The sequence below is a fragment of the Anthonomus grandis genome, chromosome 5 (assembly GCF_022605725.1).
Source record: "Anthonomus grandis grandis chromosome 5, icAntGran1.3, whole genome shotgun sequence".
NCBI classification, from domain to species: domain Eukaryota; kingdom Metazoa; phylum Arthropoda; class Insecta; order Coleoptera; family Curculionidae; genus Anthonomus; species Anthonomus grandis.
In genome coordinates, this window is record NC_065550.1 from 33,658,145 (window position 1) to 33,683,056 (window position 24,912).

At 27.5% G+C, this 24,912-nt stretch overlaps 1 protein-coding gene across 5 annotated transcripts in view; it reads right to left on the reverse strand.

Moving 5' to 3' along the window:
* Window positions 1-24,912, reverse strand: part of LOC126735843 (potassium/sodium hyperpolarization-activated cyclic nucleotide-gated channel 2) — a 152,749-nt gene that overhangs the window by 10,447 nt on the left and 117,390 nt on the right. For 3 of the 5 annotated variants that reach the window (XR_007660518.1, XM_050439922.1, XM_050439924.1), the window contains 4 exons: window positions 20,794-20,943; window positions 14,687-14,905; window positions 11,808-12,072; window positions 6,214-6,502 (listed from right to left, as the gene is read on the reverse strand). Coding sequence is in view for 4 of the 5 variants with exons in the window: in XM_050439922.1 (XP_050295879.1) it covers window positions 6,214-6,502; window positions 11,808-12,072; window positions 14,687-14,905; window positions 20,794-20,943 (923 nt within the window). In the remaining variant the exon portion in view is untranslated. The remainder of the gene's footprint in view (window positions 1-6,213; window positions 6,503-11,807; window positions 12,073-14,686; window positions 14,906-20,793; window positions 20,944-24,912) is intronic. The other 2 variants (XM_050439923.1, XM_050439926.1) reach the window with 1 other exon arrangement.

Genomic DNA, 24,912 nt, shown 5'->3' on the forward strand with positions numbered 1-24,912 from the left:
CTCGAAAAAGCTAGAATATTGGAATGTTTCTAGCTATCATCATACAGGCTCACTTCATGCTTTAAACAGATCTAGTACTATGAGTGACAGGGTGAAAAATATACGCTATTTAGTACATGAAGAGAGGGACGACTTGGCTAACTAATCGCGGACTGTTCGGTAGTACCACGTCGCAAAACACCGGGAAGTCGAAAGTTAGTAAGGGGGCGAAAAAGAGGCAAGAGAAACAGGAACGGAAGCCGAGATCTCGCAAGAAATTAAAGGAAACTGAGGTAAGATATGCACCGCACTTTAGAAGAACTAATAAAGCGAGAAGCAGCAACTTTACTGCAAGACTATAATATACACCTTGGGCAAGCTTGCGTCGGCTTCAAACTTTAGACTAGTCTAGTTTTTTTTAATATACAGGGTGTCAAAATGTTTCTGTAGGCTTATTTTAAGCAGGAGGTTCACGCGTATGATTTTGAAAAACGGGGATTTTGCAGAAGAATTTTTTACTGGTAAGGTGTGTGGGGTGGGTGGGGGGTGTAAGGGTTGTGTTTATAAAAAACGTTTTTTTTGTTTGTAGAACTGGAAAATGGAAAATTTCGTTTTACCATTAAATTCGCAATCAAAAATAGAACAAATCGTTTGGAGTAATAATTTGCCCTAAATCTTAAAATAAAGAAGTTATGGAGAATTTCTTAAAAATCGACAAAATTTTTGGAAAAAAAGTCAAAAAGAAATTTTTTTTAAAATTATTTTTTTTTTCTGGAAATGGATAAATCGTCCAAAAAGGATCAAAAAAGTCTTATGACATTTTTTTGAAAAATGTACCTGGAAAAAGTTATACCAATTTTCCAGAGCCTCCCTCAAAAATTCCAAAGGGGTCATAATTTTGGTTTTTATTTTTTTTATGAAAAACTGTTGGTTGGAGAAAAAAATTGTTTAAACAAAAGTTATTTGGATTGTCAATGTGCATCAGATGCAATAGAAAAATAATTTTTAAGTTCAATAGTTTTCCAGAAAATTGGGAAGAAAAAAAAACAGATTTTGGAAATGGAAAATTTTCTTTTAGCACTGGATTCCTATTCAAAAATAGGACAAATTATATAGAATAACAATTTGTCTAAAATTGATAAATAAAGGAGTTATGAGAGGTTTTTGAAAAAATGGAAAATTTTTGGATCAAAAATGTAAAAAAAAATTTTTTGGGAAATTTTTATTTTTTTTTTGGAAATGGATAAATTACTCAAAAAACATCAAAAAAGTCTTATAAAACTTTTTTGGAAAATGTACCAAAAAAAAGTTATACCCAATTTTCCAAAGTGTCCCTCAAAAACTCCATAGGGGTCATAATTTTGGTTTTTATTTTTTTTCTGAAAAACTGTTGGTTGGAGAAAAAAATTGTTAAAATAAAAGTTGTTTAGAATTTCAATGAGCATTAGATGCATTAGAAAAATAATTTTTAAGTTCAACAGTTTTCCGAAAAATTGGGAAAAACCTTTAGGCAGTTTTTCCTCATTTTCTCGAAAACTATTGAGAACAATATAAATTTTCCTTCAGCATTAGATTCCTGACCAAAAATGAAACAAATCATATATAATAACATTTAACCGTAAAACAAAAAATAAAAGAGATATGAGAGATTTTTGAAAAATGGCAAAATTTGCGGCAAAAAATTGAGGAAAAAAAAAATTTGAAAAAATTATTTTTTTTTCCTGGAAATGGATAAAGCGTTTAAAAAGGTTCAAAAAAGTCTTATTAAACTTTTTTGAAAAATGTACTCGAAAAAAGTTATACTCGATTTTCCCTTCCTTAAAAAATCCAAAGAGGTACCCCTGGAAAAATTTCCATAATTTTGGTTTTTATTTTTTTTCTGGAAAACTATTGGTTGGAGAAAAAAGTTGTTTGAACAAAAGTTGTTTGGAATGTCAATGCGCATCAGATGCAATAAAAAAATAATTTTTATTTTCAACAGTTTTGCGGAAAATTGGGAAAAACTTCAAAACAGTTTTTCCTCATTTTCTCAAAAACTATTGAGAATATTGAAAATTTTCTTTTAGTATTTGATTCTTCGTCAAACATACAACAAATCATATAGAATAACTTTTTGTCGTAAAATTGAAAATAAAGGAGTTATTTAGGATTTTTCAAAAATTGAAAAATTTTTGGGTAAAAAATTTGAAAAAAAAAAATTTTTTTTTTAGTTATTTTTTTTTTATAAATTGATAAACCATCAAAAAACCTTCAAAAAATGCTTATAAAATATTTTTGAAAAATGTACCAGAAAAAAGATATACCCAGTTTTCCCTTATGTAAAAATCCAAAGGGGTACCCCTGATAAAATCTTCATAATTTTGGTTTTTATTTTCAGTATTTTGTATGTTTCCAGTTTAATATGTTTAACTGAATTTTCTGGGGTTTCCAAAGAGTTTTCACATAATTCGTAAAGTTTACGGAACATGCTTCATATATAGGCCTTTGAAATATTTTTCCATTTTATTCCACGAACATTTTCCATTGTTTTCAGGTCTGGAAGGTTTTTGCCGATTTCGTAAAACCTAGAAGAAGCATTATGGATACAGAGGGTTGATAGAATTTGGTCTCGATTGGGTCTTTAATGTACAGAGGAATGGAAAACATCAGTTCTCAAATCACATTTATTCTTAGAGAGGTTTATTGTGATAGAAATTTAATTTAGTTAAGTTTACCTTCTTCGTGGAATAGGAGCAAGAAATGGACCTTAAATTGGAGGCATCTGGTTTAGCCAATTTATATTGTAGCTTATGAGAGGAGATGAAATAATTATTTAAAAAATTTCAATATTAAAAGCACACTATAGTCAATTAAAAATTAAAATACTTGTAAAAAAAGACTATTTTAAAAAAGATATTTAGCCTGGAAATACTTGCCTGGAAGGATTTAAAAGCGAAAATTCAGGCTACTAATCATTTCTTTTTAGTTTAAGAAGTAAGTTTTTGTATTTAAATTAAAGCGTCTGGAAAAAATTATTAACAAATTTAGATTTATTAAGTGTTAGAGTATTAAATTCAACATTTTCCTTTCAGTTGTTGACGACTTTTTGGGCTTGAAATGAACTTAATTGCTCGGAATATTTGTTTTAATTATTATCTTGTGATGGAAATTCCAGGCACTAAAAAAATGTTTTCATATTTTAATTTCACTTTAAATCCTGGAATATATACATATATTATTTGAAAGTAACGCGAATAATTTTTTTTACTGTTATTTTGTAATGAAATTTAAAAATAAAGGACATTTCAGTAAAGGTATTGAAGCAAACATTTTTTAAAAATAAAGTAAGAGTTTAAAAAATCACTTTTAGTTTACTTAAAAAAAATTAAAACAAGTTGTAATTAGTGGGTTAAATAAAAACTATAATTGGGGGAACAATTTAACTATTATTTAAAAATATATAAATAAAATTCTTATCACATATGGAGGTCTGTGTGTGTGTGTGTGAGAGAGTGGTGTTAGCACGAGTGTTTTTAAAATAATAAAAAAGCAAGAATCTAAATAAAATAAAATAAAATATATATTTATATTTTATTTTGTACTAAAAAAACATTTTGTGATTAATTTTACACAATAAGCCCATGCACCTTAACAGTTAATCAGCCAAGTATAATTAAACAATTATTATGTTTTATTTTTATTGTTATTATATTTTTATTAATAACCATACTAGTGGCTATCGACTTTAAAACTATATATTTTTATTGTTGTATAGGTGTTAACCCAAATAAGTTTTATGCTTTTTTAGTTTGAAGGAATTGGTTTAAATTTTTTCAAAAACTGAAGAAAAGCGCTGCTAAGGATATATACTTTGTGAAATTTCAATTAAATTTTAACAAAATTATTCAATAATAAACACAGGAAAAATTAGAAATGTTTCGAAAAAAAAAATACAAAACACAAGTCCAATAATGAAAAAATTAAAAGAATTGAGAAAATTAAGGCAATGGTTATTATATTAAATTTAAAAAAAAAAACTAAAATTGTGCATTTTGAATTTTTTGCCTTTTCGAAAAAGAAAATTCAAAATTTTCCAATAAAAAATCAATTTTCTTGCAATAAAATAAAACAGCCATTTTGACACTCAGAGAAATAGAAAAATTCAATTAAAAGAGCTAAATTACTATTTATTGTTCATTATTTTGAATTTGGGAAAAAAGGGTTTCAAAGGTGTGCAATTAATTTTTTTTAATACGACATTTTGATTTCCAGTCCAATGAATTTTTTTTTGCTACAAAACAAAGAAATCATTTTGAGTTTAAGAAAACAAAAGTAAATATTCAATTTAAAAAATGTTATTTCTTGTCAATCATTTTGATTAAAATAAAAAGTTTTCAAAAATGCAATTTCAAATTTTTGTTTTGGAAATTTTTAATTTTTGTTTTTAATTGAGATTTTGTTTTAGGATATTTTTGAAAGTTTAAATCGATTTTAAAAAATTTTATATAATCAAAAAAGAAAATGGAACCATTATATTCGAAATAAAATAATTACTAAATATTGTTAGCCATTTTAAATTCATTTTTTTTTCCAAAATATTCAGTTCAATTTTTTTTTGACCATTTTTGAAATTATTTTAAGGAAGAAATTTAAATATTCTTAGAAAGAATTTATGGGATTTAGACATTCTTTGAAATTCAAACCAGTTTTTAATAAATAATAATAATAAAAATATTTGTTTATTTAGCAAACATAACTATACAAATATTGTAAAATTTCCAAAGTTTACTATTTTTTAGAATTTTTTTTTAATTAAAATTGTAATTCTTTTTTTCTACAATTTTAAACTCAAAATTTTTTGAGTGATTATTTATTGAAGTGTAAGATGTATAATTTAATCATTTTTATTTTCTATTTTATAATGTAGCACTTTTGCTAAATAAAATATATATTATATTATTATAATATTACCAAATAAAATAATAAATAATAATAATTAATTTAAAAAGTGCTCAAAGTGGCCGCCATTTTGTTGGATACAGAGCCTGCAGCTTAATGTTAAATTGTCGTGAATTTTCTGAATAACTTCACACCCTTTCACATCTTTATTAGGTAGTTTTATTGAGAAAATTTGACACCGATATCTTAAATAGTCAAAAAACTAAAAATTAATTTTTTAATTTTTTTAAAAACTTTAACCCCCTGTATTTTGCTTCTGAGGCATTTTCGACCCATAGTGTCTTATATCAAAAGTTATATTTGAACGTCTCCTATCATCCCTCAAAAGCATGACCTTCTTATAAAAATCACCCTGTATAATTTATTTATTTTAACTAGGACCATTTTAAAAAGACACAATTCCAAATAGGAACTAATTTCAGAAAAACGACTTATTATATATAGCTTCTAACGTTAATATGTACTTATAAACGTTGGAAGCTAGAAAAAATATATTTTTAATACACAAAATAGCGACAAAACCTGTTTGGGATAACGGTTAATACTGTGAAACATTTCTACCTACCCAGACAGCACAAATGTACGCTATGGACATAAAAAGTTTCCTTTTGTTGGACATATAAAGCTCCACGGAACATCTATTAACTTCTTTAGAAAATCGAATAGATATAGATAAGGCAAATATCAAATGATTTAAATTGTCTTATTGACTCATAATTTATTAATGAAAAGATATATATAAAATAACATGAATGCAGGTCGGTTAGATAGGAAAGTGTTCCTTAAAATACCATCTATTGTAGAGCCTTTAATATAAATTAAATATAATTCGAAGTAAATAGTTTTATTTGCAGAAATGGTCTGATTTACTCACTTCAACGTTGTTAATATATTACTGTATGAGGGTTTTTAGATTTTAAATAAGAGTTCAGTGGCTTCTCGAGCAAATCTCATTACTGCACTCAATTAAACTAATAATTAAAGTTTTTTTCCAATCCCACTGGACACAGTCCATTAGATTGCTATTAATATACATAGGATGCTCGTTATTGATCCATTGGATAGTTAATTTTGACCAATACTGCAAATCCATCGGGGCACGTGTGCTGTCTGGATAACAGTTATTTAAAAAAAAACACCTGAAAGTTAGGAACTTTTCATTTAAAACCCATAACCTTAAAAAAAAGAAACAAAAACCTGCCATGCAACAACCAAACTCACACAACAAACCACACAAAAAAAAAACGAAGAAGAAATTGAGAAATAAAACCTCCATTAGGGGTCCTGTATACCAACCAACGCACTGACCTCTCCGCCGCGACCGACTCCATGGTGCGGCGCATGAGCGGGTACTGGTCCAGGACTGCATTGAAATGATCCACTGATAAAGAGAACAAGTTGCAGTACGTTTCTGCACGTACCGACGCAACGCGTCGTGCATTGGTTAAGAGACAAATCTCGCCGAAGTACGACCCATCGCTCAAACTGGTCGCAACTTCTCCGTTTGCCATCACGATGTCCACGATCCCTTCTTGAATGAAGTACATTTTGTTGCCGATGGTGCCCTCCTTAATTATTATATCACCTAGTAAGAGAAATAATAATTAGAGAAGCAGGGAAGGTAAAAAAATGGCAAAGGAGAGAAAAAGTCCGGGCAGTAATTGGGATTAGCAATGAATGTGAAGAGATTGTAGGTAGGGAGAAAAAAAAGAAGTAGAGGGAATAAGAAAAAGAGAAGGAGAGTAATAAATAATAAAAAGGAAGTGATAAATAGGTAAAGGAAATGCAAGTTTTCTGGTTTGGGGAGGTTCAATAATTACTTAAAAAATAGAAAGATTTTTCAATTTTATCAATATTTTATCAAAATCTATGTCAAATGAGTCCGGTGTCCTTGTCGTTTAAAGTAAATTTTCCTGAAAACTACAAATGCGACAATAGTAAAACTATTTGCACTAAATACTATATAAATTTTCAAAAAATAATATATAAGGTCCAATAGGTTCGAACCAACACTTTTCCAGTTATCTAGAGTTGAACTGGATGATGACCCAAGACATCACTTGTTTTCTTATCAAAATCACTGTCATTTAAAATCGTTTATCTCAAAAAGGAGTAAGACGATCTCAATGAAATTTGCTGTAACTAATTTAAAATTAAGTATTTTAAAAGTAATGTTTAAGGTCCAACAGTCTCAGACCAATTTTTTTCCAGTCATCCAGAATTAAACGAAATGATGTCTCATGCCTTTTTGGCTGAAGTCACTGCCATTCAAAGGAAATTTTCTTAAAAACTACTAGAACGATCTCAATAAAATTAACTGTAGTGAGTTTGCAATAAAATTTACCAAAAATAATAATTAAGCTACAAAAATTTCAGAGTAACATTTTTTCAGTTATTCGGACTTAAACTAGATGATAACCCATGACGGCACTTGCCCTTTTACTGAAGTCACTGTCATTCAAAGTGAATTTTCTTAAAAACTACTGGAACGATTTTAATAAAAATAACTGCAGTAAATTACCAAATTAATTTTCTAAAAATAATATTCAAGGTTTAATAATCTCAGATTAATATTTTTCCAATTATCCAGACTTAAACTAAATGATGACTCATGATGTCACATGCCTTTTTACCGAAGTCACTGTCATTCAAAATAAATTTAATCAAAAACTACTGAAACGATTTTAATAAAACTACTTGCAGTGAATTAATAATTAAATTTCCAAAAATAATATTCAAGGTTTAATAGTCTCAGATCAATAGGTTTCCAGTTATCCAGACTTAAACTAGATGATGACTCATGACGTCACTTGACTTTTTACCAAAGTCACTGTCATTCAAAGTCGATTTTCTCAAAAACTACTGAAACGATTTTAATAAAACTAATTTCAGTGAATTAATATGTAAATTTTATAAAATAATATTTATGGGTTAATTGTCTCAGATCAACAGTTTTTTAAGTAATAAGTGAATAATTAGCTAAATAAATTACACAAAATTAATTAGAAAAACAAAAGCGGAAAAAAAGAGAAAACATGCAACTTAATGAATAAAAGGTATAAAAAAATCGATTGAGAATTTGTATCAATTAATCTCCCTGGAAAAAATTTTGTTAATTAAACAAATATTTTTTTAGCATTAAATTAAAAGGAAGTTAATTTGGAAACAAAAGAGAAGGAAACAAAATTAATACATTTAATATTTCTAATTAACTTAAACCGGTAGATAATATAAGAGAAAACAATAAAGAAAAAAAGAAAATAAATAAGGAATTTCACTAATAACACTTTTGAAGGGTGAAAGAAAGAAAATGAAGAAAGTACTAGAAAAAAAATATAAATAAAAATAAAGTAAAAAAAAATTGGAGACGGGATATAACTTCGTCCATAACTAGAAAAATGGAGCAGATACAATTGTGATAATTTTTACACAGATTCTCTGGACAATTTGGTTGAACATCTATAACAGTTTTTTTTGAAATTTGTACAAGATTTTGAAAAAAAAAATATTTTTGGAAAAAAAAAACATTTTTTTTTCATAAAATTTGAGAAAACGTCCATAACTAGAAAAATTAAGCAGATACAATTTTGAAAATTTGTACACAGATTCTCTGAACAATTTGGTTGAACACTTATTTCAGCATTTTTTAAAATTTGTACAAGATTTTAAACAAAAAAATATTTTTGGAAAAAAAAACATTTTTTTTTCCATAAAATTTGAGAAAACGTCCATAACTCAAAAAGTTGATGAAACACAATTTTAAAAATTTGTACATAGATTCTCTGGACAATTTGGTTGGACACCTATTTCAGTTTTTTTTTAAATTTGTACAAGATTTTGAAAAAAAAATATTTTTGGAAAAAAATCATTTTTTTTTCATACAATTTGAGAAAACGTCCATAACTCAAAAAGTTGATGAAACACAATTTTAAAAATTTGTACATAGATTCTCTGGACAATTTGGTTGGACGCCTATTTCAGTTTTTTTTTTAAATTTGTACAAGATATTGAAAAAAAAAATATTTTTGGAAAAAAATCATTTTTTTTTTCATAAAATTTGAGAAAACGTCCATAACTAGAAAAGTTGAGCAGATACAATTTTGAAAATTTGTACACAGATTCTCTGTATAATTTGGTTGGACATCTATTTGAGCGTTTTTTAAAACTTGTACAAGATTTTAAACAAAAAAATATTTTTGGAAAAAAAAACATTTTTTTTTCATAAAATTTGAGAAAACGTCCATAACTAGAAAAATTGAGCAGATACAATTGTGAAAATTTTTACACAGATTCTCTGGACAATTTGGTTGGACACCTATTTCAGTTTTTTTTTAAATTTGTACAAGATTTTGAAAAAAAAATATTTTTGGAAAAAAATCATTTTTTTTTCATAAAATTTGAGAAAACGTCCATAACTCAAAAAGTTGATGAAACACAATTTTAAAAATTTGTACATAGATTCTCTGGACAATTTGGTTGGACACCTATTTCAGTTTTTTTTTTAATTTGTACAAGATTTTGAAAAAAAAATATTTTTGGAAAAAAATCATTTTTTTTTTCATAAAATTTGAGAAAACGTCGATAACTAGATAAATTAAACAGATACAATTGTGAAAATTTTTACACAGATTCTCTGGACAATTTGGTTGGACACCTATTTTAGTTTTTTTTTTAATTTGTACAAGATTTTGAAAAAAAAATATTTTTGGAAAAAAATCATTTTTTTTTTAATAAAATTTGAGAAAACGTCCATAACTAGAAAAATTGAACAGATATGATTGTTAAAATTTTTACACAGATTCTCTGAACAATTTTCTTAGACACCTATTTCAGTTTTTTTTGAAATTTGTACAAGATTTTGAAAAAAAAAATATTTTTGGAAAAAAAAAACATTTTTTTTTCATAAAATTTGAGAAAACGTCCATAACTAGAAAAATTGAGCAGATACAATTTTGAAAATTTGTACACAGACTCTCTGAACAATTTGGTTGGACACCTATTTCAGCGTTTTTTAATATTTGAACAAGATTTTAAACAAAAAAATATTTTTGGAAAAAAAAACATTTTTTTTTTCATAAAATTTGAGAAAACGTCCATAACTAGAAAAATTGAGCAGATACAATTGTGAAAATCTGTACACAGATTCTCTGAACAATTTAGTTGGACACCTATTTTAGCATTTTTTAAAATTTGTACAAGATTTTGAACAAAAAAATATTTTGAAAAAAAAAACATTTTTTTTAAATAAAATTTGAGAAAACGTCCATAACTAGAAAAATTGAGCAGATACAATTGTGAAAATTTGTACACAGATTTTCTGTATAATTTCGTTGGACACCTATTTCAGCGTTTTTTTAAAATTTGTACAAGATTTTAAACAAAAAAATATTTTTGGAAAAAAAAACATTTTTTTTTCATAAAATTTGAGAAAACGTCCATAACTAGAAAAATTGAGCAGATACAATTGCGAAAATTTTTACACAGATTCTCTGGACAATTTGATTAAACACCTATTTCAGTTTTTTTTTCAATTTATACAAATCTTTAAAAAAAAATATTTTTTGAAAAAAATCTTTTTTTTTCATAAAATTTGAGAAAACGTCCATAACTCAAAAAGTTGACCAAATACAATTTTGAAAATTTGTGCATAGATTCTGTGGATAATTTGGTTGGACACCTGTTTCCGCGTTGCCTAAAATTTGTACAAAATTTTAAGAAAAATATATTTTTGGAAAAAAATCAATGTAATTATTTCGTTATTTTTGATAAAAGTGACCTTGGGATAGACGAAACTAGAAAGAGAGATAAACTTACAAACTATTTCAGCGTTTTTTAAAATTTGTACAAAATTCTCAAAAAAAAAATATTTTTGAAAAACAAAACTTTATTTTTCTCATAAAAGTTGAGAAAACGTCCATAACTAGAAAAGTTGACCAAATACAATTTTGAAAATTTGTACACAGATTCTCTGTATAATTTGATTGGACACCTATTTCAGTTTTTTTTTAAATTTGTACAAGATTTTGGAAAAAAAATATTTTTTTGTCATAAAATTTGAAAAAATGTCCATAACTCAAAAAGTTGACCAAATACAATAATTTTAAAAATTTGTACATAAATTCTCTGGATAATTTGGTGGGACACCTGTTTCAGCGTTTCCTAAAATTTGTACAAAATTTTAAGAAAAATATATTTTTGGAAAAAAATCAATGTAATTATTTTGTTATTTTCGATATAGGTGAACTTGGGATAGACGAAACTAGAAAGAGAGACAAACTTACAAAACACAAGAGAAAAGTAGACTAAAAAACAATGAAATCAAATAGAATAAGGAAACATTAAAAAAAAGAAATAGAGAATCTGCAATTTATTATTATTCTACTTAAAAGGCGTTTCTTTTTTAAATAATTAATATTATGGTTTTTTTTTTATAGAATTTGTTATTTTTCTTAGAATCAAATTTAAAGAAGATAGACTAAACTCAAATGAAATGGAAAATAAAATTGAAGGAGAGAAAAGAAAATAGGAACATTTTATAAAAAATAGTAAAGCCGAAAAAGAAAATAATTAAAAAATTCATCCAGTTAAGAAGAAAAAGTTTATAGACATAAGAATGCATTAAATTTTATTAAATATAAATAAAAACATAAAAAGTTTCAGTTAACTAAGAAGAATGAAAAACTTGCGAGGAAACAATAGGAAAAAAATATAAAGGAAAGCAAAGCAAAAAAAAAAAAAAGGGAAACAGTTTTGTATCAAGAATAATATAAATCTTTTGCTATTAAATAGAAAGTGGCAAAATAAAGTCAAAAAAGGGAAATAAAGGGGTTAACAAAGGCATAAGAAGGACTAAAAGCTAGGAAAAAAATTGTGTTTTTGATGGTCCTTACCTGGTTGGAAGACTTCATATTTTAACTTAGTAACCACATCGGAGACAAAATTCGAATCGGCATTAGTGAAAAACGGCACTGAAGCCACTAAGGAGCGACAATTGTAATTGATAACGTCCTCTCTCAACTTCTCCGAGAGTTCACCCAAAATCACGTCCTCATCGAAGAACTTCCCTTGGTACCGATGCTCGAAGTACTCGGTTATCCTTTGTCGCATATCTCGCGGCAATTTCCTGTAGGCCATGTACTCCTCCACTTGTTTTACCTAAAAGGGTGCATTTTATTGTTAATGAACTTTTAAAAATTAAGGTTTTTATAATATATATATTAGGTTCTGCAACCTGTGCCGACACCTTTGTTCTAATTATAAACGGTAAAACATGAAACGGCACTCCTTGCAGCCCATCGGGCGCATTTCGCTAATTAATTATTAAACACGATGGTCTGTAGACGGCCAAATAAATTTATTATCCTATGGGTTACTAAGTGGATTTTCATATGCACGTATGCTACGTAATTGATGTAGGCGCCGGATGTTCTAAGCATATCCAATCCCAAAAAATGCTTTTAGAAATTCACCATTTGTGGATGTAGAAGAACACACTTTGCGTTTTACATCAAAAGCGTTTGAAATTATTTTTAAAATCGCCACTGCATAATTTAGCCCTGACAAACTGAATCCTTAATATTTTCTTTAACGACATTTTGGAATACCTTGTATGGTAGAATTTGGATTTTCAGGATATAAATCTACTATTAAAAATAAATTAATTTAATTTTTTTTTCATGGCATGTCAAGGTAAAACTGGTTTTTTTAATATTTCTTAGTTTAATTTCAATATAAGTGTTTAAATAATTTTATTAGATACCTGTTAAACAGTTTTTTGGAAGTTCCACAAAATTTAAAAAAAATCATGAAGTTTAATGTTTTTTCTCCCAACACTTTTACCAAATTTGTCATAACTTAAAAACTGTCTCGATTGTTTGTACAGGATTTTTCCAAATAATTAAATCACACTTCTACATTACTTTTACATTAAATTTACAATATTTTAAAAAATATATTTAGATATGCTAATTTTTTTATTCAAAATTTATATCATCGTTTCATTTCTTTAATAGTGTTTGGATTTTCTGTAAATAGTGTTTTTTTCGCATGGTTTGTCTAATTGAACCAAAAAACATCACTGTCTTCCAATACACTTCTAATTATTAAACTGAGATAAGGACATATAAATGAAAATCCAGCTTTTCCATCAACTTCCTATATCATCGTCTCATTTCTTTAATAGTGTTTGGATTTTCTGTAAATGGTGTTTTTCTCGCATGATTTGTCTAATTGAACCAGAAAAACATCACTTTGTTACAATACATTTCTAATTATTAAACTGAGATAAGGATATATAAATGAGAATCCAGTTTTACACCCATTTCCTATATCCTCGTTTTATTTCTTCAATAGTATTTAAATCGCCTGGAAATAGTGTTTTTCTGGCATATTCGGTCAAATTAAACGAGAAAAACATCACTTTATTCCAATAATTTTCTAATTCTTAAACTAGGATACGGATATATAAATGAGAATGCTCAAAAAAAAATAAAATTTTTTTTAAAAATTCTCAAAAAAAAACTCTTGCTTGAAACATTAACACAAGCCGAACATAAGATGCAACATCAGCAATACCATCGAATGTTGATATATCGCAAAGAAAGTGGAACGTAACGCTTTAACTATTTAATTATATTGTGTATATTTAATAGTCAAGGATACATTGTTGTTATCATAATTTTTGAATTCCTATACATTTTATGTCATAATTAAATATTTTAGATCTTCATGCATGCTATTACAATATAAGATTTATAATGTTTTTTTGTAGTATTATACTAAATAAATGCATTAATATTATTATAGAATCCAGCTTTCTACTTATTTCCTATATCACTTCTTTAATAGAGCTTGGATTGTCTGGAAATAGTGTTTTTCTGGCATGGTTTGTCAAATTAAACCAGAAAAACATCACTTTATTCCAACACTTTTCTAATTCTTAATCTCAGATAAGGATATATAATGCGTTATACAGCCATTAGCAATTGTGGATTTACACTTGATTAAATAATTGGACCAATAATTAGTCGAAACCCGGAAAAACTAATTGTCCAAATAATAACTCACCGATCGCGCATCAATACACCGCTCCAAATCCCCCAATTGACTAATTAAAAAACGGCCCCGTCTATATATTATTTAATCGAACAAAACTAAATAAACCAAGAGATAAACTCGTTAGTACGGTTCGAAAATAAAATAAATAAATAAATAATTATTCGATTTAGGACCGGGGGGCGTCCGAATTTAATTGTTTCAATATCGATGCCGGCTCAAAGCGAAACGAGAGTCTAATTAGGACACGATCGGAATGAATGAATGAATGGGGGAAGTTACAAAGGGCCAATTTACAGGTGAATAAACAAAACATCAAGGCGGGGGCAAAAAGCATCGAATGACCCAATTAAATCGTTATTTAGTCAGTCAAGAAATTATTTATTTTATTTTGTGTAAATTTTAGAATATTAGATTTAAAAGAAAGTCTAATAAAAATTAAAAACGCACTGTATTTGTCATTAAAAATGAGGAATATCAAATGTGACCGTTTACACCAAGGCTCGTGGTGATTCTGTCTTTTTGTCAACGATCTCGAATCCGGCTGACGCAAGAATTCGATAGGGAATTACCATACTTGGACTTGTCTGTGTCAATAAATCTTAAGATAGCGGTACTGTTGTACCTAATTCGAATAACATAAAACATACAAACTAATTTATAATATATTTTAACTGAACGCTAACAGTGAATAATGAGTGACTTTTTTACAAACCTTTTCCCGATATTGTCTCCTGGACGAGTCCAGACTCTGGATTAAATTGGTCGCGTGTCCGAGGAATAGAGCGTAGCAGGTCGCTCCAGAAATCATGGATAACATCGTGAGCCACATATCTGTCAAAGATTGTGGGGGGAATCTGCCGTATCCTATACATAACATGTGCGACATCGCTTTAAATAGTGCCCAGGAGTACTGTTCTAACCAATAAGCTTCCTGAAAATTGAACACTTTTTAATGGAAAAAAAAAATTAAAAATGCAGTTGCACGGAGGATTCGAACCAATTAAGGCACAATTTCTGGATAAAGTATAAGATTTTTTTTTACGTGCAGTTAATTTTTTTTTTGCAATTTCAAGCAATTGATTCATGGATTAATTAGTTTTTAGGCAGTCAAATTTTTGATTATTAGAGCAGGCAGTGAATATATAAAACTCTGTTTTTTTAAAAATATTTTCAGATAAATTTGAAATAAATTTATTATGTTCTAAGAAGTAAAATCGTCGATTTTTAATTACAGGTTAGGTGCAAAACTTTCGCCCTTTTGTAACATCAAGAAATTCATACAGTTTCAGTGACTTTATCGTAGTTATTTAATGCTATGTAGTGAAAAAACAAGAAAATTTAGCGTTAAATTCATACATTCTCAATTATTCCATCAGATGTATTTAATCCTACGTAGTTAAACAATAAATTCATATTTTTTCAGTCAGTTGAGTCAATTTTTTTTATATCAGACAATTGCCCAATAAATTAATTATTTTTCAGACTTAACCTCCATATTGTTGAGCTATGAATTACTAATTTTTTCAGGTAATTAAAACATGAATTTCTTCTTTTTTTTTAAATAATTTCAGGCAATTTAACTTTAAATTAATTATTTTTTAGCTGTTTAACTGATAGATCTTTAACTTCCGCTGATTCAGTCATACATTAGATTTTTTTGTTACCAACTTTAATTAACAACTTTAATAACAATGAAATTTAACAACTAGAGTTTTAAATTTTTTATAATTTTTCACATTTTTTCAGGTAACTGAGTCATTGATTAGTTTCCTTATTATTTAAGGTATATAAGCTACAAACTATTTTTGTTCCTTATAATCTTAGGCACTTGGGCTACGGACTATTTTTTTTTCATTTGTTGTTTTATTTATTTGCAATTGTAGCAAATTAGGCCATGAATTTGTTTTTTTAGGCAGTAAAGTCATCAGTCTTTAATTTCAGGCAATTGTAACATAGACTTAGTAACTTTTAGGCAGTCGACTATTATATTGATTATTCACCTATAAATTCATTATTTTTATAATATCAGGCAATTAAGCAATGAATTTATTATTTTCTAGGCAATTAAAGCGTTGATTCTTAAACCCAGGAAGTTGAGGTATAAATTTCTTTCTTTAACATTAAAGTTTGTTTAAGTACTATGGGCAGTTATTTTTTTTTATTTCAGGCAGTTTATTTCGGCAGAATTTATTAGTTTTCAGGCAGTAAAGTTTTTGAGTTTTTCTTGTATTGCTAGAGCAAATAGCTAGTTGAACAATATATTAGTTTTTTTGGCGTTTTTAGGCAGTTGAGGCATTAATTTCATTATTTTTCACATTTCTAAAAAATAATTGTTCAATTTCAGGTAACTGAGTTATTGATTAGTTTAGGCACTCGGCTCCTGGACTAATTTCTTCCACTCATTATTTTGTTTAATTGTAATTTTAGGAAATTAAACCACTAATTTATTTTTCAGGCAATGAAATCATCAGTTTTTAATTTCAGGCAGTTAAGCCACAAATTCTTTTTTTTTTATTTCGGGCATTTAAACCATAGATTCGTTATTTTTTAGGCAATTTTTAATTACGGTTAATTACGGTGAGCAGCAATCGAGAGATGGAGAATTTTTAATTCCAGGCACTTAAACTCTACATAATTCTTATTTGTAATTCCAAGCAATTAAACCATGCTTTTTTTCTTGTAATTTTCAATTAAGTTTCAGGCAGTTTGGGCAATTAAGCAAGCTATAGATTAATTTTTTTGGGAGTTTTTAGCCATTGATTTATTATTTTTTAGAGAAGCAAGCTTTTGACTTTTAAGTTTAGGCAGTGCAGCTATGACTTAATGTTTTTTTGTAATATTAGGCAATTGAGTAATAAATTCATTATTTTCTAGGCAATCAAAGCGTTGATCCTCAATCCCAGGCAGTTGAGGCATAATTTCTCTCTTTGACATCTCTTGACAAGAGCTATGGATTTACTTTCTTTTTGGCATTAGAGTTTTTCATGTTCAAGTACTATGGGCAGTTAATTTTTGTTTTATTTCAGGCAGATTTATTAGTTTTCTGGCAGTTAGGTTTCATTTTTTTTTATATTTTTAGAGAAAACAGTTAATATATATAAGACTCAGTTTTTTTATATATTTTCGAATAATTTAGAAATGAGTTAATTATTTTTCAAGAAGTGAATACGCCGATTCTTAATAATTATAATTTAGATGCAACGCTTTCGCTCTTTTATATTATCAAGAAATTTAGCCGTAAATTCATAAATTTTGAATTACTTTATCGCTGGTATTCAATCCAATGAAGTTGAACAATAAATTCTTTCAGTCAGTTCAAGTATTTTTTCATATCAGGCAATTGACCAATAAATTAATAATTTTTTAGACATTCGTAACATAGAATCTTAATCTCCATATTATTTTTGAGTCATTAATTACTAATTTTCTCAGGCAGTTGAGGTATAAATTTCTTCCTACTTTTTTATAATTTCAGGTAATTCAACTTTAAATTCATTATTTTTCAGCAATTTATTTGGTTGTTTTTAGGCAGTTGATGCATTAATTTCATTATTTTTCACATTTCTAAAAAATAAATGTTCAATTTCAGGTAACTGAGTTATTGATTAGTTTAGGCGCTCGGCTCCTGGACTAATTTCTTCCACTTATTATTTTGTTTAATTGTAATTTTAGGAAATTAAACCACGAATGTATTTTTCAGGCAGCGAAGTCATCAGTTTTTAATTTCAGGCAGTTAAGCCACAAATTCTTTTTTTTTTAATTTCAGGCATTTGAACCATAGATTCGTTATTTATTAGGCAATTTTTAATTACGATTAATTGAGTAATATTTGCTTTTTTTTATAGTTTTAGGCAATCGAGAGATCGACAATTTTGAATTCCAGGCACTTGAACAATGATTTTTTTCTTGTAATTTTTAATTAGGTTCCAGGCAGATTAGGCAATTGAGTAATAGTTTAATTTTTTTGGGAGTTTTAAGCCATTGATTTATTATTTTTTAGATAGTCAAGCTTTTGATTTTCAAGTTTAGGCAATTGAGTTATGAATGAATGTTTTTCTGTAATATCAGGCAATTGAGCAATGAGTTCATAATTATTTAGGCAATCAAAACGTCGATTCTCAATTCCAGGCAGTTAAGTCATAAATTCCTTTTTTACCATTTTTAAACGCCATCGATTTACTTTCTTTTTGGCATTGAGTTTTTGATTTTCAAGTGCTGGCAGTTACTATTTTTAATGTAATTTCAGGCATGAAATATCAATCATGAGATTTGTTACTTTTCAGGTAGCTAAGTCTTCGCTTTTTAGGAAAGAACTTAATATATAAAACTCTTTCTCTTTTATAATGCTTTTTTAAATTTTTTTTCGGATAATTTTGAAACAAATACATTATTTTTCAAGAAGTGAAGTCAACTATTTTTAATTACAGCGTAGATGCAAGACATACATTTTTAATTACTTCATTATCATAGGTATTTATTCCTATATAGTTAAACAATAAATTAATATTTTTTCAGTCAGTCAGTTGAGTCATTTTTTTTATATCAGGAAATTGACCAATAGCTTATTTATTTTTCAGATAATCATAATATGAATGTTTTTCTCAGGCAGTTGAAGCATGAATTTATTTTTTTTCTCTAATTTCAGGCAGGTTAATTTAATTCTAGCTGATTCAGTGATAGATTAGATGTTTATAATTTTAAGAAGTTAAAGTATAGATTAATTTATTTGGTGTTTTTAGGCAGTTGAGACATTAGTTTCAATATTTTTCACATTTCTAAGAAAGAAATCTTTAATTCCAGGTAACTGAGTCATCGATTAGTTTGGGCACTCGCTCATAGACTAGTTCTTTTTAACTCAATGTTTCATTTATTTGAAACTTTAGGATATTAAGCCTTAGATTTATTTTCCAGGCAGTTAAGCCACAAATCCTTTATTTTTAAAAATTCCAGGCATTTGAACCATAGATTCGTTATTTTTTAGGCAATTTTTAACTACGGTCAATTGAGTAATAAATATTTTGTTTTAATTCCAGGTACTTGTTTGTAATTCCAGTCAATTAAAACATGATTTTTTTCACGTAGTTTTTGATTTTGAAGTTCAGGCAGTTATCCAATTTTCTTTTTAATATCAGGCAATTGGGCCGTAAATTCATAATTTTTCAGGCAATCCAAGCATCGATTTTTGAACCCAGGCAGTTGAGTCATAGTTCGTTTTCTGAGCGTGTTTAGACAGTTGAGCCATTGATTTATTATAGTTAAGTCATAGATTTTCAAGTTTAGGCAGTTCAGCTATAATTTTTGTTTATTATCTGTAACATCAGATAATTTAGCAATAACTTCAATATTTTTCAGGCAATAAGCATACATAAATTTTTGTTTTATTTATTTTTTATATTTTCAGGAAACTTAGAAATTAATTTAATATTTTTTTCAGTAGTGAAATCGTAAATTTTTTATTCCAGGTAGTTGAGGAATGAATTTCCCTTTTTTGTAATATTAGGTAGTTCACCTCTGAAATAATTCTTTTATAATTTTAGGCAATTAAGCCAAGGATCATTATTCTCAGGCAAAGATCTGTCGAGTCTCAATTCCAGATAGTTGATGCATGAATTTCTTACTATTTTATAATATCGGGCATTTTTACAATGAATTCATTAGTTTCTAAGTTAAAGATCTTAAATTCCAGGTTACTGTGTCATGGATTACTTATATTATAATTGCAGGTAATTTAGCTCTAATTTTTTTTGAATTACTTGTAATTTTTTTTGTAATTTTAGGCAGTTGAGCCTTAAATACAAATTAAATTTAACAATTAATATTTGAATACAAAGCTATATTTATTCTGTGCCTTGGATTTAACAAATCGATATTAAATTTCAGGCATTTCAGCAAAAAATTCTTTATTTCTAAAGATTTTAGGCATTTGAGCTATAAATTCCTTATTTTTCACGCAAACAAGTCGTTAATTTTAGCACTTGAACTACATTTAACTTTTTTAATTTAATTTCAGGCAATTGACCCATTTATTTATTTTTTAGCCATGAATTATTTTTGTATATTATAATTTCAGGCAACTCAGTCATGCATTTATTAGGTTTCAAAGAGTCGAGCCAAAGATTTTTAATTTCAGGCACTTGAAACATTTTTCTTTTGCAATTTTGGGTAACTAGGCCATAGATTTTTGTAATTATACACAAACAAGTCGTCAATATTCAATTACATTCAATTGAGCGGTAACTGTATTTTTTATTTTAATTTCAGGTAACTCAGGTTTATTATTTTTCAGGCACTTGGATCATCAATTTCCAATTCTAAGCAATTCAGATATAAATTTGTTTTATTTTAGGCAATTAAGGCAATTTTCAATTACAGGCAGTTAAGCTAACATTATTTTTGTTTGTTGTTATTTCAGGCAACTGTGCCATCCATTTATGAGATTGCTCGTTTCAAACAGTTCAGGTATATTCTTTATTAAATAATTTTAGTCAGTTGATCTGTGAATAAACTTTTATCTGTATTTTCTTGAAAATTGAGCAATAATTAGAAAATAATAAAAAGTGAGGTTGTTATACTATTATTTATATTTTCTATTAAAAAATATACCTGGGAAGCCACAGCCTGAGATTCGAACCTACGACTGGACTTTATGCACAATTCCCAACATGCTGTTTAAAATTTAAAAATATGTTATTTTTTAAGACATCGTCTTAATAAAATAATTCGAAGAGAAAGAGTAAAGTATTTACCTTAAATACAAAAATTAAAAAAAAAACTTAGTAATATAAAAAAATTAGAAATGATCCCTAAAAAATCACTTACCTGTAATTCGTTAATCGCCACCCAAGAATTGGCGGGAAACCCTTGCAACATAGGAACTAAAAACTGCAAACACCCCGACCAGTGCCCGATCAGCATCATCATACAAATCAGATTAAATATCCGCATAAAGACACTCGCCATATTCAAAAACTGAAACAGAAAATCGTGTTAAATCGTCCCCAATTTAAAACTTCAATTGTGTCCTCCTTTTGTGACAAAAAAAAAGGGGGAAAATCGACCCAGGCACTGCGAAAGATTAAGTGTAGATAGGGCATAAGAACTTTTCAAGTTTTCCCTTGCAGCGGAGGCCTCTACTATCATTAATTTATTGAGGAATAATGGTGCTTCAGCAGATTCTTTTTTTAGGACAAAAGATTGTCCTGAGTTAAAACGTGAGGGAATTTATTTAATAAATTGAGTGAACGTAATTTATCAATGCATAACTTAAATGTACTTTACTGTATTTTTTAGGTTTTGTGTGGTGCTTAGTGTACTTGAAGGCAAGTGTTTTTTTTTGTGTGTTAAAATTGTGATATTTCCAATGCATATGCGATGCTCTTTAGCCTTGGTCTATCTTAAGACGTGCATGCGCTATAAAATAATTTTTTGAGATAAAACTGGAATGATTTCAATTGTTAACGTCAGTAACTTAGAATATTCGCTTTGATGACCCCTAAAATGAAATCTGAGTAACAAAAATCTTACACTAATCGTTAACTACATGATTCTGTAACTGTCTAAGCGTCATGAACAATCCAACCAATGGCAAATAAAACAAACAAATAAGGTATAAGTGACACTAATTCTAGACCGCCAAAAAGCCCGTAAAATGACATCATACTCCATCGTAACAGTAGATTAATCTGTTCTAATTATTTACTGCAAACAAATAAACATATTAATAAACAATTAGCGTATACATACAAAAACAAAACAACAAAAGAGGTGTGAGAAAAACTATGGACGCGTATAGTATAGGTGGTAAATGCGCTTAAGCGGAAGCTGCGTAGTATGGGGGGGCGAGTTTTATTAATAATAGAGTCTGGATTTTTAAGCATAGTGTGTTTAGTGATAATCAATTTTTTTGTAAAAAATTAAAATTTAACTTTTTCTTCTCACAAAAAAATGATTCATAATTTGCTCGCTATCAGAGATAAAGACACATCTGACAATCAATACCATTACTTTTATGCATTAATAAACAAATCTGGGAAATCAACAGTTGTTGGAAAAAATCGCTACTTTATCTCAATTTTTTGATATTTGTATGCTTGTAAAAGCCCCAATCAATGAAAGTAGTTTTAATAGAGCTATAAAAAATCTAAAAAATTAATAGTTTTTGTCAAAAATCCCAATTATATCTTTATTTTTTACTATTTTTATGCGTCATGTGATTTTCCAAAATCTTCATCGTTTTATTTTTGTAAAAAAAATTACTTATTATTTTTATATTCCAGTTTATTTTACAAAAAAATTGAACTTTTGTGACGCCTAGGTGTTAAAATGTAAATATTCGAACTAGAGGTCAATAAATATCAATACCTTCAAAGGTTCTATTCTTATCACTTAAAATTCTTTATCAAGGATTGTACAGGAATATTGTCTTAATACTATAATATTGACTTCACTTATTTACGCCCAATAGTTCCTGAGAAATTTCAATTTTTGTGACGCCTAGGCGTGAAAATTAAATTATTTGAACTAGAGGTCAATAAAGGTTTATAGCTTCAAAGGTTCTATTCCAATCACGTAAAATCTTTTACAAGGATTGTTAACCAATATCATTTTAATATTATACTATCGACTTTATTCATTTAGGCCCAATAGTTCCTAAGAAATTTCAATTTTTATGAAGCCTAGGCTTAAAAATTAAATTATTCCAACTTAGGGTCAATAAAGGTTTATAGCTTCAAAGCTTTTATTCCAATCATGTAAAACCTTTAATAAGAATTGTTAAGCAATATCATCTTAATACTATGCTATAGATTTTATTTATTTACGCTTAATAATTCAAAAAAAATTTCAATTTATGTGACTCCTAGGCTTGAAAATCAAATTATTGGAACTAAAGGTTAATAAAGGTTTATAGCTTCAAAGCTTCTATTCCAATCACATAAGATCTTCAACAAAGATTATTAAGCAATGTCATCTTAATACTATGCTATTGATTTTATTTATTTACATTCAATAATTCCCCAGAAATTTTAATTCATGTGACCCCTAGGCTTGAAAATCAAATTAATCAAACTAGTGGTCAATAAAAGTCAATAGCTTTAAAGATTCTATTCCAATCATGTAAAATCTTTGACAAAGATTGTTAAGCAATGTCATCTTAATACTACGCCGTTGATTTTATTTATTTACGTCCAATTATTCCTAGGAAATTTCAATTTATGTGACCCCTAGGCTTGAAAATCAAATTATTCGAACTAGTGGTCAATAAAAGTCAATAACTTTAAAGATTCTATTCCAATCACCTAAAACTCTTATTAAAAATTGTAGAATGATGTTTTTTTAATTCTATAATATTCACTGTATTCATTTACTCCTTACTGTTTTTGAGAAATTTTAATTTTTGTGACGCCTAGGCTTGAAAATTAAACTATTCCAACTTAAGATCAATAAAGGTTTATAGCTTCAAAGCCTTTATTCCAATCACGTAAAATCTTTGACAAGGATTGTTAAGCAATGTCATCTTAATACTATGCCGTTGATTTTATTTATTTACGCCCAATTATTCCTGAGAAATTTCAATTTATGTGACCCCTAGGTTTGAAAATCAAATTATTCGAACTAGTGGTCAATAAAAGTCAATAACTTTAAAGATTCTATTCCAATCACTTTAAACTCAAATTATCAAAAATTGTAGAATGATGTTTTTTTATTTCTATAATATTAACTGCATTTATTTACTCCTTACTGTTCCTGAGAAATTTTAATTTTTGTGACGCCTAGGCTTGAAATTTGAAATAGTCAAACTTAAGGTCAATAAAGGTTTATAGCTTCAAAGGTTCTTTTCCAGTCATGTAAAATCTTTAACAATATTATTAAGGAATGTCATCTTACTACTATACTAACAATTTTATTGATTTAGGCCCATTGATTCCCAAGAAATATCAATTTATGTGACCCCTAGGCTTGAAAATCAAATAATTCGAACTGGTGGTAAATAAAAGTCAATAGCTTTAAAGATTCTATTCCAATCACTTTAAACCCTTAACAAAGATTGTAGAATAATATTTTCTTAAATCTATAATATTAACTTCATTCATTTACGCCTAAGCGTTCCTGAGAAATTTCAATTTATGTGACCTTAAGGCTTGAAAATCAAATTATTCGAACTATTGGTCAATAAAAGTCAATAGTTTTAAAGATTTTATTTCAATCACTTAAAACCGTTATTGTAAAACAAAAGTTGTACAACAAAATTTTTGTAATTCTATATTATTGACCTCAATCACTTACATCCAATAGTTCCTAAGAAATTTAAATTTTAGTGACGCCTAGGCTTAAAAATTAAATTATTTCATTTATAGGTCAATAAAGGTTTATGGCTCTTTGACAAAGATTGTTAAGCAATGTCATCTTAATACTATGCTATTAATTTTATTTACTTACGCCCAATAGTTCCTGAGAAATTTTAATTTTTAGGATGCCTGGACTTGAGAATCAAATTCTTCAAACTAGGGGTCAGTAAAGGTTAATATCTCCTAAGGTTTAATTCGAATTACTTAAAACTCCTTAACAAGTTTATGCTACAATAATTTCCTAATACTAAACTTTTGACTTAGGTTATCTATTCCTTGTAGTTCCTGAGAAATTGAAATTTTAGAACGCCTAGGCTTGAAAATCAAATTATTCGAACTACTGGTCAATAAAGGTCAATAGCTCCTAAAGTTCTTTTCTAATCATTTAAAGCCTTTAACGAACTTTGTGGAATAAAGTTTTCTTAATACTCAACTGTTGATTTTATTTCTCTATGCCCAGTAGTTCCTGAGAAATTTGAATTTTTGTGACGCCAGGGCTAAAAAATTGAATTATTGTATTATTAGTAATTATAGAAATGTGATTTTAGTTAATTTTATGCCTTAATTAAAAAATCAGAGAAATCAATAGTTT